Source organism: Phaethon lepturus, unplaced genomic scaffold (assembly GCF_000687285.1).
Source record: "Phaethon lepturus isolate BGI_N335 unplaced genomic scaffold, ASM68728v1 scaffold3148, whole genome shotgun sequence".
In the NCBI taxonomy this organism is placed as follows: Eukaryota; Metazoa; Chordata; class Aves; order Phaethontiformes; family Phaethontidae; genus Phaethon; species Phaethon lepturus.
The window spans coordinates 20,266-33,542 of record NW_010555316.1 but is presented as its reverse complement, the minus strand read 5'-3'; the positions used below and the strand labels follow the sequence as shown (position 1 = coordinate 33,542).

The 13,277-nt window shown below is 37.0% G+C and overlaps 1 protein-coding gene across 1 annotated transcript in view; it reads left to right on the top strand.

The window, feature by feature from the left end:
* The window catches only part of PRKD3 (protein kinase D3), a 41,360-nt gene that overhangs the window by 17,029 nt on the left and 11,054 nt on the right, over window positions 1-13,277 (top strand). Inside the window, exons 5-10 of the mRNA XM_010292101.1 lie at window positions 762-951; window positions 3,718-3,795; window positions 5,482-5,665; window positions 7,177-7,300; window positions 10,151-10,228; window positions 11,877-12,153. Of these exons, the coding sequence (XP_010290403.1) occupies window positions 762-951; window positions 3,718-3,795; window positions 5,482-5,665; window positions 7,177-7,300; window positions 10,151-10,228; window positions 11,877-12,153 (931 nt within the window). The remainder of the gene's footprint in view (window positions 1-761; window positions 952-3,717; window positions 3,796-5,481; window positions 5,666-7,176; window positions 7,301-10,150; window positions 10,229-11,876; window positions 12,154-13,277) is intronic.

The following is a 13,277-nucleotide window of genomic DNA, read 5'->3' as shown; positions in this document are numbered from 1 at the left end:
AAGACAGGACAGGCAGTGATTAGATCCATTTATTTCATTGCTGCTTTCATCGTGGGATAAAAGCAGTGCTTTTGACACTTAGTCTTCCTACTTGTGTAATTCTGTTACTTTGCACTATAACAGTTCTTACATTCTTACCATAGTTTAAAATACAAATTGTATAAATTTTCCAGTTCCAGAACATAATTTTTCTAGCCAGAGGCTATGAAGCATACTCTTGAGTCATGAAAAAATATTTATTCTGATGTTTATAACTATTGGTAAGGTTTATTCAGTGAACATAGAATTATAACCGTTTCTCCTATTACAGAATTTAACTTTTATGATTTCTACATGTGTGTTTAGTACCTCTTTGACACCTCTTTTTTGCTCTCTGATTTTGAATACTTGGCTTAGATGATCAGTAATACATTGTCATGTATGCAGTTCATCTTTCAGCAGGCTTAAAATGCTTTAGGGCAGATGTAAAGGAACATGGCCTTGTACATTTTTCTGTAGATGTAGGTAACTGGAATTTTATCTTTTCTGAATGTTCAGTATGATACTCAATGTCTTTTTAATTGCTGAAGTTTTTATTTTAACTTAATTTCAAAGTATTAGGAGGCAGGTTAATTTCAAAAATTAGTTTTTAATTTTCTACATATTTTTGTTTAACTTAGTAAGCTATCTAGGCATGCCATACTTAGCTTTTTAAAACTGACAGCTTGAGGCCCCCCGTAGAACTGTTTTGGTAAAAATCATGTATACCTTCTTTATTCCAGCGCTGCTGCCCAGAACCTAGTAAGAGGATTCCCTCCTGGAGTGGTCGTCCCATCTGGATGGAAAAGATGGTGCTTTGCAGAGTGAAGGTTCCACACACCTTTGCTGTTCACTCTTACACTCGTCCCACGATATGCCAGTATTGCAAACGGCTGCTCAAGGGCCTTTTTCGCCAAGGAATGCAATGTAAAGGTAAACATTTAATTTTCTGCTGCAGCGATAATTTTCAGTAAAGGTCTTGTATTTAAAACTGATTTCAACTTACGTTTTGATTGCCAGAAGATTGTATACTATGTATGCAACAGTGTAGTTTTTGAAAAATTGCGTCTTTGTGAGAGGATTATAGCAGCCCTCATGTTCATTTTAGTAGATTATGCATTGTACATTTTTCTGAAAAATAAAATTTAATCACATATGGATTGGTAACACCTTAATTCTAGAAGGATAATTCTAATTAATAAAAATGGGAAATACTTCCCTTTGTTCAATGTCTGTATTCTAGACTCATCAGTAAAGAATTTGTTAGTTTTCATTATATTATTCTAGTACAGAACACTGGTTATTATCTTTTGGAAAAATTTTATACAGATAGGTGCCTTTCCTGAACTAGCTTAGGCTTCATCAGCTGCATGGTTTTTATTTAGCATATGTTAAGATGCATGACTTCAGTTCTCAGACTCTTTTATGCAGTTCCCAGGGCATAACTATGATGTTGTGGTCTTCTTTTGGCTCTTTACTGCTGGATACTGCTGGATCTGTCAGCTTTGTTGCAGGAAAGAAAACTGTAGTGATGAAGCCTAAACATTAATATGGAAAGGACTTTCCATTGGTACTCACATTTGACAAACTCACAGGAGAGCAAAGGTCAACATTTTGAATGAGGTCACTTAATAGATTCTCAGTTTCCTTTAGTAGAAGAGAGCAAAAATTGTAAGCTTGTAGCTGTGTTAACTTTCTTTTGACTAAAAATACTCCTGTCTCATGTAAGGAAGGAAGAAGTTTTATCTTTTGTTTCTGTTTTTATTAATTTGCAGTCTTTGTAGTCTGTTTGAAGTCTGCATCCTGAACTGTTTTTGATTTATTTTTTTTTAGTCAGTATGTCTCTGGGATACATGTAATACATTAATAATGAAACCTGAAAAAGATGCTTTGCAGTTTTAACATACAGATGCTACTCACCATACACAGTTGTTGTGACTGTATATCCAGCTGAACAAATGGGGCTACCACATCAGTTTCAGGGAAGTGAATGACACTGGATAAAAATAGCATTTATGCATGGAAAACAAGCCTAGAGAAATGTTATATATGTGCACAGGACAGAAATAAGTATATTAATAGGCCTCCATTTATGCAGTATGATACTATATGTATTTCTAATATATCAGGAATTTATATCAAACAATCAAAATATTTTCATACTGCTTTCTCGTACAGATTCTTAAGGTTTCCCACTGACTTGCTTGTGCACATTCCCAAAGCTTGGGGTCTTTCAGCAGTCCCGTGTTGCTGAGTACCCGCAAAAGCCCTGGATTTCTTGAATTCATCCAGGCTTCTACTTGGACTCTGAGGATGATTTTTGGGATGCTAAAGCTATATTTGTGGTAATAAATGAAATGTGCCCAGGAGCATTCCTGGACACTGAGGGCAACTGGGACAAAATGACCTGTGCTCATGAACGAGTTTTCTTAGCATCCCAGCGTGGGTAGCTGTATGCAGACTGCCTGCTGGGAACAATTTCATGGGATGCTCTGATTTGTGAACTAGACCCAGGAACTGTTCGGGATTGTGCTAATGCTGTGGGCCAAAAGCATGCTAGGAGATATTTCTAACTGTTCACTAGACCGGAGAGATGCATTGCAGTACCCAAGAATGTTTCTGGACATAGTTTAATTTATTAGGATTGACTTGCTCTTAGTCTTTCTAGTTCCCTGGTCTCTGTTCCAGCCACCTTCAAACTAGTGAAGTAACCATATTATATGATATGGACTGAAAACACTGCTATAGAAAGGACAAGTCAGTGGTGTCCTAGGATGCTTCCTCGCAGGCATTCAAAAGCTGAACAGGATTGTACTTTGCTCCAAGATTTGGCTTCTCTGCTACTAAAAATGGGGAGATAATGATTTTTCCCTTGTCTGGGCTTAAAAGGAAAGCACAATGAGCTTTCTTTGCATAGCAGAAAAGGGCTAAATAATCAGTTTGAAAACTGTTGTGGAGGCAGTAGGGAGTCTTGAAATTCAGATGTTGATACAGAGTTGAAAATTACAACGATGCTGCTAATAAAGGAAATTTCTGTTAATACCACTAATGTATGTTGGACTTTGTTCAGTAGGTTGCATCTGATACCTCGGCTGCAGAAATGGCACACATCAAGGTTAGATTCCATATCCACATCAGGCCAGACCTGGACTTAATGTTATTCTATCCTGCCCTGTGTCAGCAGGCAGAAATGGAGCTTCTGTGTTCAGCCAAATCTGTAATCTAAATGATAGAGGAACTGGACTTTGGGATTTACTGCAAAGCATATTTGCCCTGTGATATAGGTGTGTGGTCCTAGAGGCTCTGATGGCTGCAAGTCTTAGGCAGCAGGTGGGGAAAAATGATAGAGATGAGACATTTAAATCTTATAGCAATGGAAAAAAGGGTGTGGAACAGATGAGAGGATGGGAAAAATTACATCATAATGGAAAAAATAACTACAGAGAAAGCTAGACAAGTAGAAAACTGTTTTGTATTGGAAAAGGAAGTGATGGGGCAAATCAACGTGTGACATCAGGGCAAGATTGTTAATTTTCTTCTGGAGGTGACCTCACTGGTGCCGTCTTCAGTTACATGGAAGTGTATGAATCTTCAAATGTATGAACTGAAGCTTGTGATGAAAGTAGTGAATGATAGAATGTTAGTGTCTGAGTAGGAGTAAGATTCTGGTATCATGGGCTTATTTATCTTCTGTTTTAGATTGCAGATTCAACTGTCACAAACGCTGTGCATCTAAAGTACCTAGAGACTGTCTTGGAGAGGTGATTTTCAATGGAGGTAAGATGAGAAGCATGCTTTCAAATAGTGACAGGTCTTTGAAAGCTTAACAAGATGCATTAGCTTTTGGTTCCCTCATGTTTGAATAATTTATGTCTTTTTATTTTAGCTTCCCATTTTTTTCACTTGAGATCGCTGACAATTAAAAAGATTCACTGTAAAAGTTACACTATGATACTTTAATTTTACTTAATCAGTCTTGGCAATTACAGTCTGCTTTGTTTGAGATTGCTCAAGGGAAATAAAAAAAATGAAGAAGCCTTCTCAATGTACAAAAAATAAACAACTGTTGTGATCAGTATGCTCATTGTTCACCATGAAATACATATTTTTAAATGTTAATATCTGAAGATCCGTACCATTTTTTGTGACTTTCTCAAATCCATGATTTTTAGTGCCAGAGTTAAGCCAGTAGTTTATGATGTAAAAGAGAAAGCAAAAAAACAAGCCAAACCAAAACAAAAAAACTACTCTTAATTTTTTTGAAACCTCAGTTAGGCAGGACTGTCTTCTGAATAGACTTTACAGAGTTGAAAGGGGAAGGTGGGGAACAGTATGTGGAAGAAAGTTCAGAATCTTATTTTTAAAAGTTTTAGACCAGTGTTAAGCTGATGGAATATGAGATGGATGAGCAGACAGTGAGGTGGATTGAAAGCTGGTTGAATGGATGGGCCTGACGAGTGTTGGGAATAAAATTGATGACATGCAGCAGATCACACCAAACTGTACAACCTGATTCAGAGGCCTGGGCAGCAGTGCTGTTAGCCAGTGGGTCTGTTGCCATTGCACAATATATCCCATCCATTCATGCCTGCCTCCTTGTCCAGCTCCAAAGCCCTTGCCTGGGTCTTGAGATTGGTGGCGATGAACAATAAAGTGCAACATATTGTTGCTGCAGTCTGCTTTCACCACCCTTGTGATTAAGGTACTAGTTTGGGAACTACAGTTTCAGACAATTCTTTTGTAGACATAAGGAGTCGTTTATTTTTTTCTTTTTCCCACCCTTAACTTCAGCTCTCCTCCTCAGAAAAAAAATAAAAAGCATATAGATTAAGGTATTTGTATGTCTTATTTCTTAGTTTTCCACAGTGCAAGTTGTACAGCTTTTGGAAACTTTAAACTTCCCCCAGCAGAAGGTCAGATGCGAATAAGATCTGTTCTGTTTTTCCTCTCTTCCTGCAGTACCACAGCTCCCTTTTTCTCTCTCCCTTTTGCTATTATAGGCTGCAAGGGCAGTGAGAACAGAGTTGGGTTTCTGTTGATGGAGGATTTCATTTGCACAGGAATAATTCTCTGGGTCATCTCTAGCCATCAAAAGGTTACTTTGTACTGATTACTTGTGGAATGGAATTACTTAATGAGATTTAGATTTAGACCTTAAGCTTTTCACTCCATTTCTTTCAACATGGTTCTTGGTTTGATTTGGTCTCTCTTGCCCTGGCATTTAGCGAAGACAAGTTGATAATGTTCATTAACATGCTCTGCATCATTCAGCAAAAACTTGAGGATTTTGTATATTCTGTTTGTACTTTTATGTTTACTTGCATAAGTGTGAACTGAAGAAGAAATTGTGTGGATTTTTTTGTGTTTTCTTTGGGGTTTTTTTTTTTGGTTTTTTTTTTTGGTTTGTTTTTTTTGTTGTTGTTGTGTATTTGAAATAATATTTGAATCCTGCATTGTTTCCAGAACCTGCAAGCCCAGGCCAGGACTTGGACATGCCGATGGAAGTTGATAGCAGTGAAATGAATAGTGATGGTAGTCGGGGTCTGGATGATGCAGAAGAGCCCTCTCCTCCAGAGGACAAAATCTTCTTTATGGATCCGTCTGACCTTGATGCAGACAAAGATGAGGAAGCTGTCAAAACCATCAGGTAAGTGATAAGGTGGATTTCTTTGCTCAATATTGTGAAGTAAAACTTTGAAACACTTCTGATTAGACCAGTTGTATTGCTTAAAGTGTCATTTTTTGATTTGCCTTTTTTTAATGTGAAAATGCTTTGTGAAGTTACCCTGTTGCAAGCGAATTTGAAACATAAATAAATGAAAATAATACCGTCTTTTCTAATTGGAAAAAGTTCTTGTGCTATGACTGTTAGCAAAGAAATAAAGCTAGATTATGAAAACATGGTAAAATTTATGACGAGGCTTAACATGGCTAAGACATGACTAAGAGCTTGCATGTCTTTAGCCTAATTTAGTTACTGTTGTACATGTGTTGATTTAAAACAAATTACTCAATATACCTTAATATATGCATTATAGCTTATTTGCATTTTAGGTAGAAGTTTGAAATTTTTTTTTTTTTAACTTGAGCATGATTTTTCTGAAGTCTTCTATCCGATCACAGTTACATTAGTTCCTTTAATCAAGCATGGTGTTTTTGCTTTCTGTATTACTCTGAATAGTGCCATCCTGATTTTCTTAAGTCATTCTTAAAAAGGCAGGAGCAGTTGTATTAGGTCAAGCCAAAGGTCATGTTAGCTCAGTGCTTAGTAGCAAATGTGTAAGGAAGATCATATAGTGATACCTTCTCAACTTTCAGTGATTTATAGGTCAAGGACTTTGTGTTCCACCTCTAGGTAGGATTTTTCCATTTATTTGTAATTGCATTTGAAGCAGTTGAAGTTTTTTGGCATGATACAGCATACTATGGCAGCCAATTCTGCAGTGTAACTGTGTCCTGTGTTAAAGCATCCTTACATTGTTGGTTTTGAATCTGTCATGTGATTTCATGTGTTTACAAACATTTCTGTTAGTGCCAGAACAGAAAAAATTTCTCTGGTGTTAAGCAAGCAATTTAGTGGTTCACTCCATCTTCAGCACTATTAAAACCTGTACATTTACCTAATAACTCTGTCAGAATGTTAGAGATTGTCAAATCTCTGTCTGCAGGACAGTTAATATCCTTGAGTATTGATAAAACTTCCTAGTGATTTGAATTAACACGACCCTGTTGATATCTTCATAAATTGAAAGTATGCTTAGATAAGGACCTTTATTAGCGTAATAAAAATACGAAGCAGTAGTGTAGTTAACTTAGACAAGAGAAAATAGCAGTGCTGATGTTGATTATATTTTTATGCTGGATTAAGACCAGCAATCTCAGCTAATTGTTTTGAGAGAGGATGATTTCTGAAGGTTTCCACATTCCAGTGTGTTTCTTCTGTGTTCCACAGAGTAATTTAAGTACTGCAATACTTGCACTAGAAGAGCTAGTGGAAGCTCAGATACTTTATCAATGTCATTTATCAATGAAATAATTTGAACGAGAAGGAAAGGTGCCTGTTCCTGAAAATTATGGACTAAATGTGTAGTACCGGTATAATTGCAGTACTGTTGTATTTTAACTTGCTAAATAATAACAGTTCTATCTTTTTTTTAGTCCTTCAACAAGCAACAATATTCCTCTTATGAGAGTTGTACAGTCGATCAAGCATACAAAGAGGAAGAGCAGTACAATGGTGAAGGAAGGATGGATGGTCCACTACACTAGTAGGGACAATCTGGTCAGTGACTTTAGTTTCTTCCTACATTTAACTTAAATTATTTCTCTAAACCAGTGTATTTTATTACTTTTATTTAGATATTCTGATCTACAGTATCATTTGAAAGAACTTAGCCGTGATGATCATTATAAAGAAATCTATTGTGAACGAGAAACTGTAGTTTATTCAAAATTCTTCATGTGGCGATACGACAGTACTTTTCTTTCTCCCTTTTATGAAGGAGAAGTATCTCTAAATTGTCTCAAATAAATTGCATGTTTAAGATTTCAGCTTTCCTGGGGTAATAATTTGGAACAACTTATGTCTTCTTTCTGTTTAGCAGTTGAACTGAATGTTTGTATCAGTGTTGTGGGTTTTTTTTCAATTACAGGAAGAGGTAGAAATGATTATAAAATGATGAGTACTGAAGTGGTTGACACTATTCTAATGATCTAGGTGTTTGTAAATGTTTATGTATAGATATGGGAGCCCTTCGTTCCTCTAGTAATTCACTCTATCTAAAACTAAGCACTATTGAACACCATCCCCCCCAACTCACTATTCCTTTTCATGTCAGTGGAATAGAGTTGTGGCTTGACTGTATGTCCTTGGGTATGCAAGCATCCTCCAAAAAGACTATGCTGTTTGTTTCCAGTGCTACCAATAATGATGTCTTAGCTGAACCTTCTTAGGCAAGCTCCTTGGTTTTGTGTATTGAGGAGGAAGATAAGGAAGAGTAACTGGGTTCCTTAGAGTTGTCTGTCTGATGGGAGGGAGTGAATCCTCTTGTCTTTTGGTAGATGAATGAAAAGGATGAAGTCAAGAAGTTCCCAGATCTTGTGAAGCACATTGTGTCATTTTGAGACTGTTCATGAAAGGGAGCATACTTTTCCATTCCTTGTCTCTATGCAGGAGGCTGATTGAAGGGGGACTTCAGGAGTTTAGAGAAGCAAAGTTATTTAAGTTCTGTTGAAATCAAGCTGTGGGATGATACTAGTCAGCTCAGATTACTGTAGTATTTTTACTTTTTGTGGTTGCCAACTAAACAGATCACTGCAAGTGGTCTGTCAGAAATTGCCTTACAAAACATTTCTTTAAAGTACAGTTTTCTGATATCTAGATGTATTTATCACAAGCCAAAATGAAGTATCTAGCATATTTCAAATGAGATTCCAGCCAAGGCTACTTAACAGACACAGTTATCATCAGCTGGCTGTTGAAAGTTCTATCCTGGGTAGTAGATGAAGATTAATAGTTCTAGCAGAGTTCACGGCAGGCCTGGTACTTGTCTCTGATTTAATCTTTCAGTAGAGCCTGTATATTTTTTTCATGGACTTTCTTGGATCCCCTTGTAGAACAACGATCAGACTGTACACCTTAGCTTAGTTAGATTTTTTTCATCTGCCAGTCCAGCTGCTACCTAGACAACATCTACCAAAAAGGCCATTCAAATGAAATGGAGTATTCTGCCCCAAAGCAAGGTACCTTCAGCCAAGCAAGATCTCATAGAACTTCCTAGTGGGAGGACACCGTTGGCTGTTTCACTTGACCTCTGCTCTCAGCAATGTCAGACTATTTCCTATTCGTGAAACAACTTGGGCTTTCTAACAGTTCCAAAGAGGTTCATTTTAACAGCAATATCTGTATACTTCTTGCAATATATCAGCAATATCTTGCTGACACTGGATAACAAAATATCTCACCTTTATAATGAGAAGTTTTTGTATCATTGTCTGTATTCTTTTCCTCACTCTGAGTCCCTGCTTTCTCAGAATACGGTGTGGGCAGATTTTGAATCCCTGAGTGAGTCACCAACCTGTTCCTTAATTCACCCCTCTGAAGTCTTCCTTGATTCACTATTTAATAAAGAGCATATATGTCCATAGGACAGGCTCACCCTTTTGCTTTCACGCAGTTTCTGTTCAGTGCTGGCTGGGAATTCCATTTAGTTAAATCCATTAATGTCCTAGCTTTCTTAGTCTAACTCCTACAGGTAGTCTTAACTTGACCATTATTGAAGTGATTTAAGCTCTGCTGTATTATGTTTCAAACTTTGTTATCCTAGGACAGCGTTAATGGTCTTGGATTTTTGTCACAGAAAAATGAAAATGGGTTTCCAACTATATGAGCATGGTGCAAACAAAATTAAGTTAGATTCATACAGCCATATTAGCTTTCTAAAAACTTCTTTGTTTTGAGGAATGATCCTTTGCTTAAAATTATGTGATAGTTAAGTGCAACAGCTTATTCATATTACTTTTTGGTGGAGATGATATTTCTCATTGGTGGAAACTTCCAGAAAATGGCTATTTAGTCTGTCTTGATTTTTATTTTATCTTCCCCAAGATATTTTGTCCGCTTGAATCTCGTAATCTGTCCGTCTTGCCGCTGTGTGCTTTTGACCTTATAGAATTCTGTGTTGACAAAAGAACTAAGGACTTGTCAGGCTTGCTCAGTCCTTGAACCCTTGCAGCGTTGGTGTGAGGGCACAGAGCGATAAAGCATGGCTCCCACCATTGTTACTAAATTAAAATAATTTGGGTTTTGTGAGCACATGCACCTGGAGTGAAACCTGTGTAGGTAACTCTTTTTCCTGTATGAGGTAACTGCTGTTGTCACTGCTATTATTATAAGGTAAGTGATTTTTTTTTTTTCTGGTTTATGGAAGTAATTTTATGAGCCTCTTCTTGAGTTTAAAAAAAATCTTTATTCCCAAAGTGTATATTTTTATGTATCTAATCTAAGATGTAGCTGTAGATTCATGTTGGTTGATTATCTTAGTCATCTAAAGCATTTCTCATTTAAATAATAAGATAACAAAAGCCGTACCAGTGATTTATTCCTTACATTATTGTACTGTGCATTTTGTAGAGAAAAAGACATTATTGGAGACTGGACAGCAAATGCCTCACACTATTTCAAAATGAATCTGGAACAAAATATTACAAGGTAATTAATGATGAGTAATAATTATGTTGCACTTGATTTACTCAGTGCTTTATAGATCTGAAATCTACCTGTGAACAGTATAAGTAGTATTTCCATTTCCCCATCTTTTTTTAATCAAAACTGTGACAGGTTAGTTGTTGACCAAAGCTTGTAAATGAGAAGGACCAAGACTAACTCTGAGAAATTGCTTGCAGCTGACGTTCTAATCCCCTTGAGTATGTCTCTCCTTACATTTTATGTGTATTGCTCTTCTGAATTGCTTAGCTTTTTTTGCCTTTCTTCACAATTACCAGAGAGTTTGTTTGGCTGCCAGTCTAATGAAGGCTAAGATTTTTGCATTCTAAAAATAGTGACTGCAACTTTGCATGTTATGTATTTTGTTTCAAGGTTCCCAAAATTAAATTATTCCTAACTGTACAACTGAAAGTTGCAAGCAAGATTTAGAGGAAAATATACTGTGCAGCCTGGTGTTTTATAAATGAAACTTAGCAATAAGTTTAGTATATTGTTTATATAGTAATGTTTTCGATGGTGGAATATTCAGACAATGTGTTTGAATGTATAAACAGGATTTTTCCCTTTCTTGTCTTACATCTTTAGGTGGGGGTCCAAATCTTGCAGCTTCTTCCTTTATAACATCTCTAAGATCAAGCCTTTTCTCTGTACACCCAGCTAAACTTGCCCAGATCCTTTTCATCCCTATCTTGACCAATGCAGTCTCTTCTTCTCAGACCTCCCTGATACTTGTATTGCCCTGTGCATTCAAAACACAGCTGGTAAAATATGTTCCTTGCTTGTTGCTGCATTGTGTCACTGCTTCTAGTCCTTTGACTCGCCCCTTTGCTCCTCTTCTTTTAACTGCTTAAATCTCAGGTTGTCTTTGCTGTTAGAATCATTCACAGTTGTTGCCTTTACATTTATCTGCTCTTCATCTTAATCAGCTACTGTCTCTTATCCCCCTAATGCCAGCCCGGTGTTCACCTGCTTGTTCACTACTCTTGCAAGTGATATGTACCTGTACACCTTCCCATGTATGTGGAATGTCCTCCTCCAGCTGGTGTGAACTTGGAACCATTTCTTCCTTCAGATCTGTTCTCTAGTACTGCTTGTACCATGATCTTAAACTGGCAAGGTAGAGGAGTCAGTAGAAATAGTTAATATCTGTACGAAAGAGAATCTTTACCCAAAACGATTCAAATATGTGAAGCAGTGCTTATTGACTACCTTATATAACCACATCCTCTTCTTAATGTTGTCTTGTTTCACACTTTTCCCCTGTCATGCTCTTCTCTAGCTAAGCTGTATAAACTACAGGGGGAAAATGGTCATTCTATAGTTGTGCATCATTTGTATGTGGTGGGGGCGTGTCTCATGCCGAGTATAAATGCCATTTGTCTGAGTAGGGAATAGTAGCTGTATAGAGGGAACTGTGGTGGGGCTGGAAGTCCATCTAGGCTTCTGTAGGGGAATTCAGAAAACTGTGGGTGGGCAATGGTCATGCATAGTTTGACATTAGTTATGAAGCTTGGTGTTTTGGTATTTTGATATATTTGCTTTGATTTCTTTGCAAACACTTTAAGTTTTGAATATCGGTATATGAAAATACTATGTGCATTTTCCTTTTTTAATCTTTAATATTTTTCTTCAGGAGATTCCACTTTCAGAAATTCTCCAGGTGACTCAGCCTCGAGATTTTTCAAACGTGGTGCAGGGCAGCAACCCATACTGTTTTGAGATCATCACTGACACCATGGTGTACTTTGTTGGCGAAAACAATGGCAGCAGTCATCACAGTCCTGTTCTTGCTGCCACCGGAGTTGGACTTGACGTAGCTCAGGGCTGGGAGAAAGCCATTCGTCAGGCTTTGATGCCAGTCACTCCTCAAGCTAGCGTTTGCACAGCTGCAGGACAAGGAAAAGATCACAGTAAGCAGGCAGACAAGGCACTATTATTCATATTCTGAAGCTGTTAATGGTAGAGATTTCTTTCCAAAAAGTGCTTATTTAGAGTGAAGTATTGTCTGTCTATTCTTTGCTGAATTGGGTCCATAATTTTCCACAAGTCTCTAAAAAGTGACACTCAGGTTTGTGAAGGGTGGGCAAATCCTTCAATCTGTTGTAGCAGGAAGTAGTAACAATTCAAATGCATATTGCAGAGCTTTATTGTAGGAGTAGTAAGAACTCACACATAGTTGCTGGATGTAAAAAGGGACCATAGTTTAGCTATTTCTCATATACTTTAATAAATATATTCAGATTATATGCATACACTCTGAAAGAAATAAATTTGTATGCTTTTTGATGTTATCCCCTATATATTTTTTTTTTAAATTTGTGAGAAGTCAGTAGCTAAGGACAAGGAAAGGAATTAGTGATGCAATACAAATACTACTAGTGATGGAAAGAACTTCTGTGGAGCTGTGGGTAGTAATAAAAAGTACCCCATTATTCTTTTTACGCACCTGCCCTCCCTTTCTTTCTCTGGCATAGGATCATATTCATTATCTAGGCTCCACTAAACTATATATTATGTTCTTTCTCTTCAGACATCTCCTTGTTCCTTGCAATTACATTCATTCACATTCTGTACTGCGATTTATGCTTTCATTCTTTAGTTTCCTTTCATCTTCCAGCTACTCCTTAATCTTCTTTTAGTGAAGTTTTCTTTTGCAGGAGATTCTGAGATTACTTTCTCTGTCTTTGATATCTGGCCACTCTGCATCAACAACAGTTAAGAACATGTAAATGCTTGCCTCAGGTAAAGGCACTTTCTGAAAATGCAACCATGGTCTGAAATGGCAAACTGTGAAATTGCCAGTACTGGTATCTCTTTAACTAAAGTGAAGAAACATACCTGTAAGATGGTACCTCATAACTGGCTTTATACATACGTAAAATGCCACTTTCAATATGAAATCCTTGGTTCCAAATATATGTATCTGTATACCAAAGCTCTCTTTGTTTTCTAGAACCTAAGGCTTACTGTTGCTGAGAGACTTGCAAAGACAGTTGCTTTTTCCAAAATCAGTATTTTTTCAGATCTAATATAA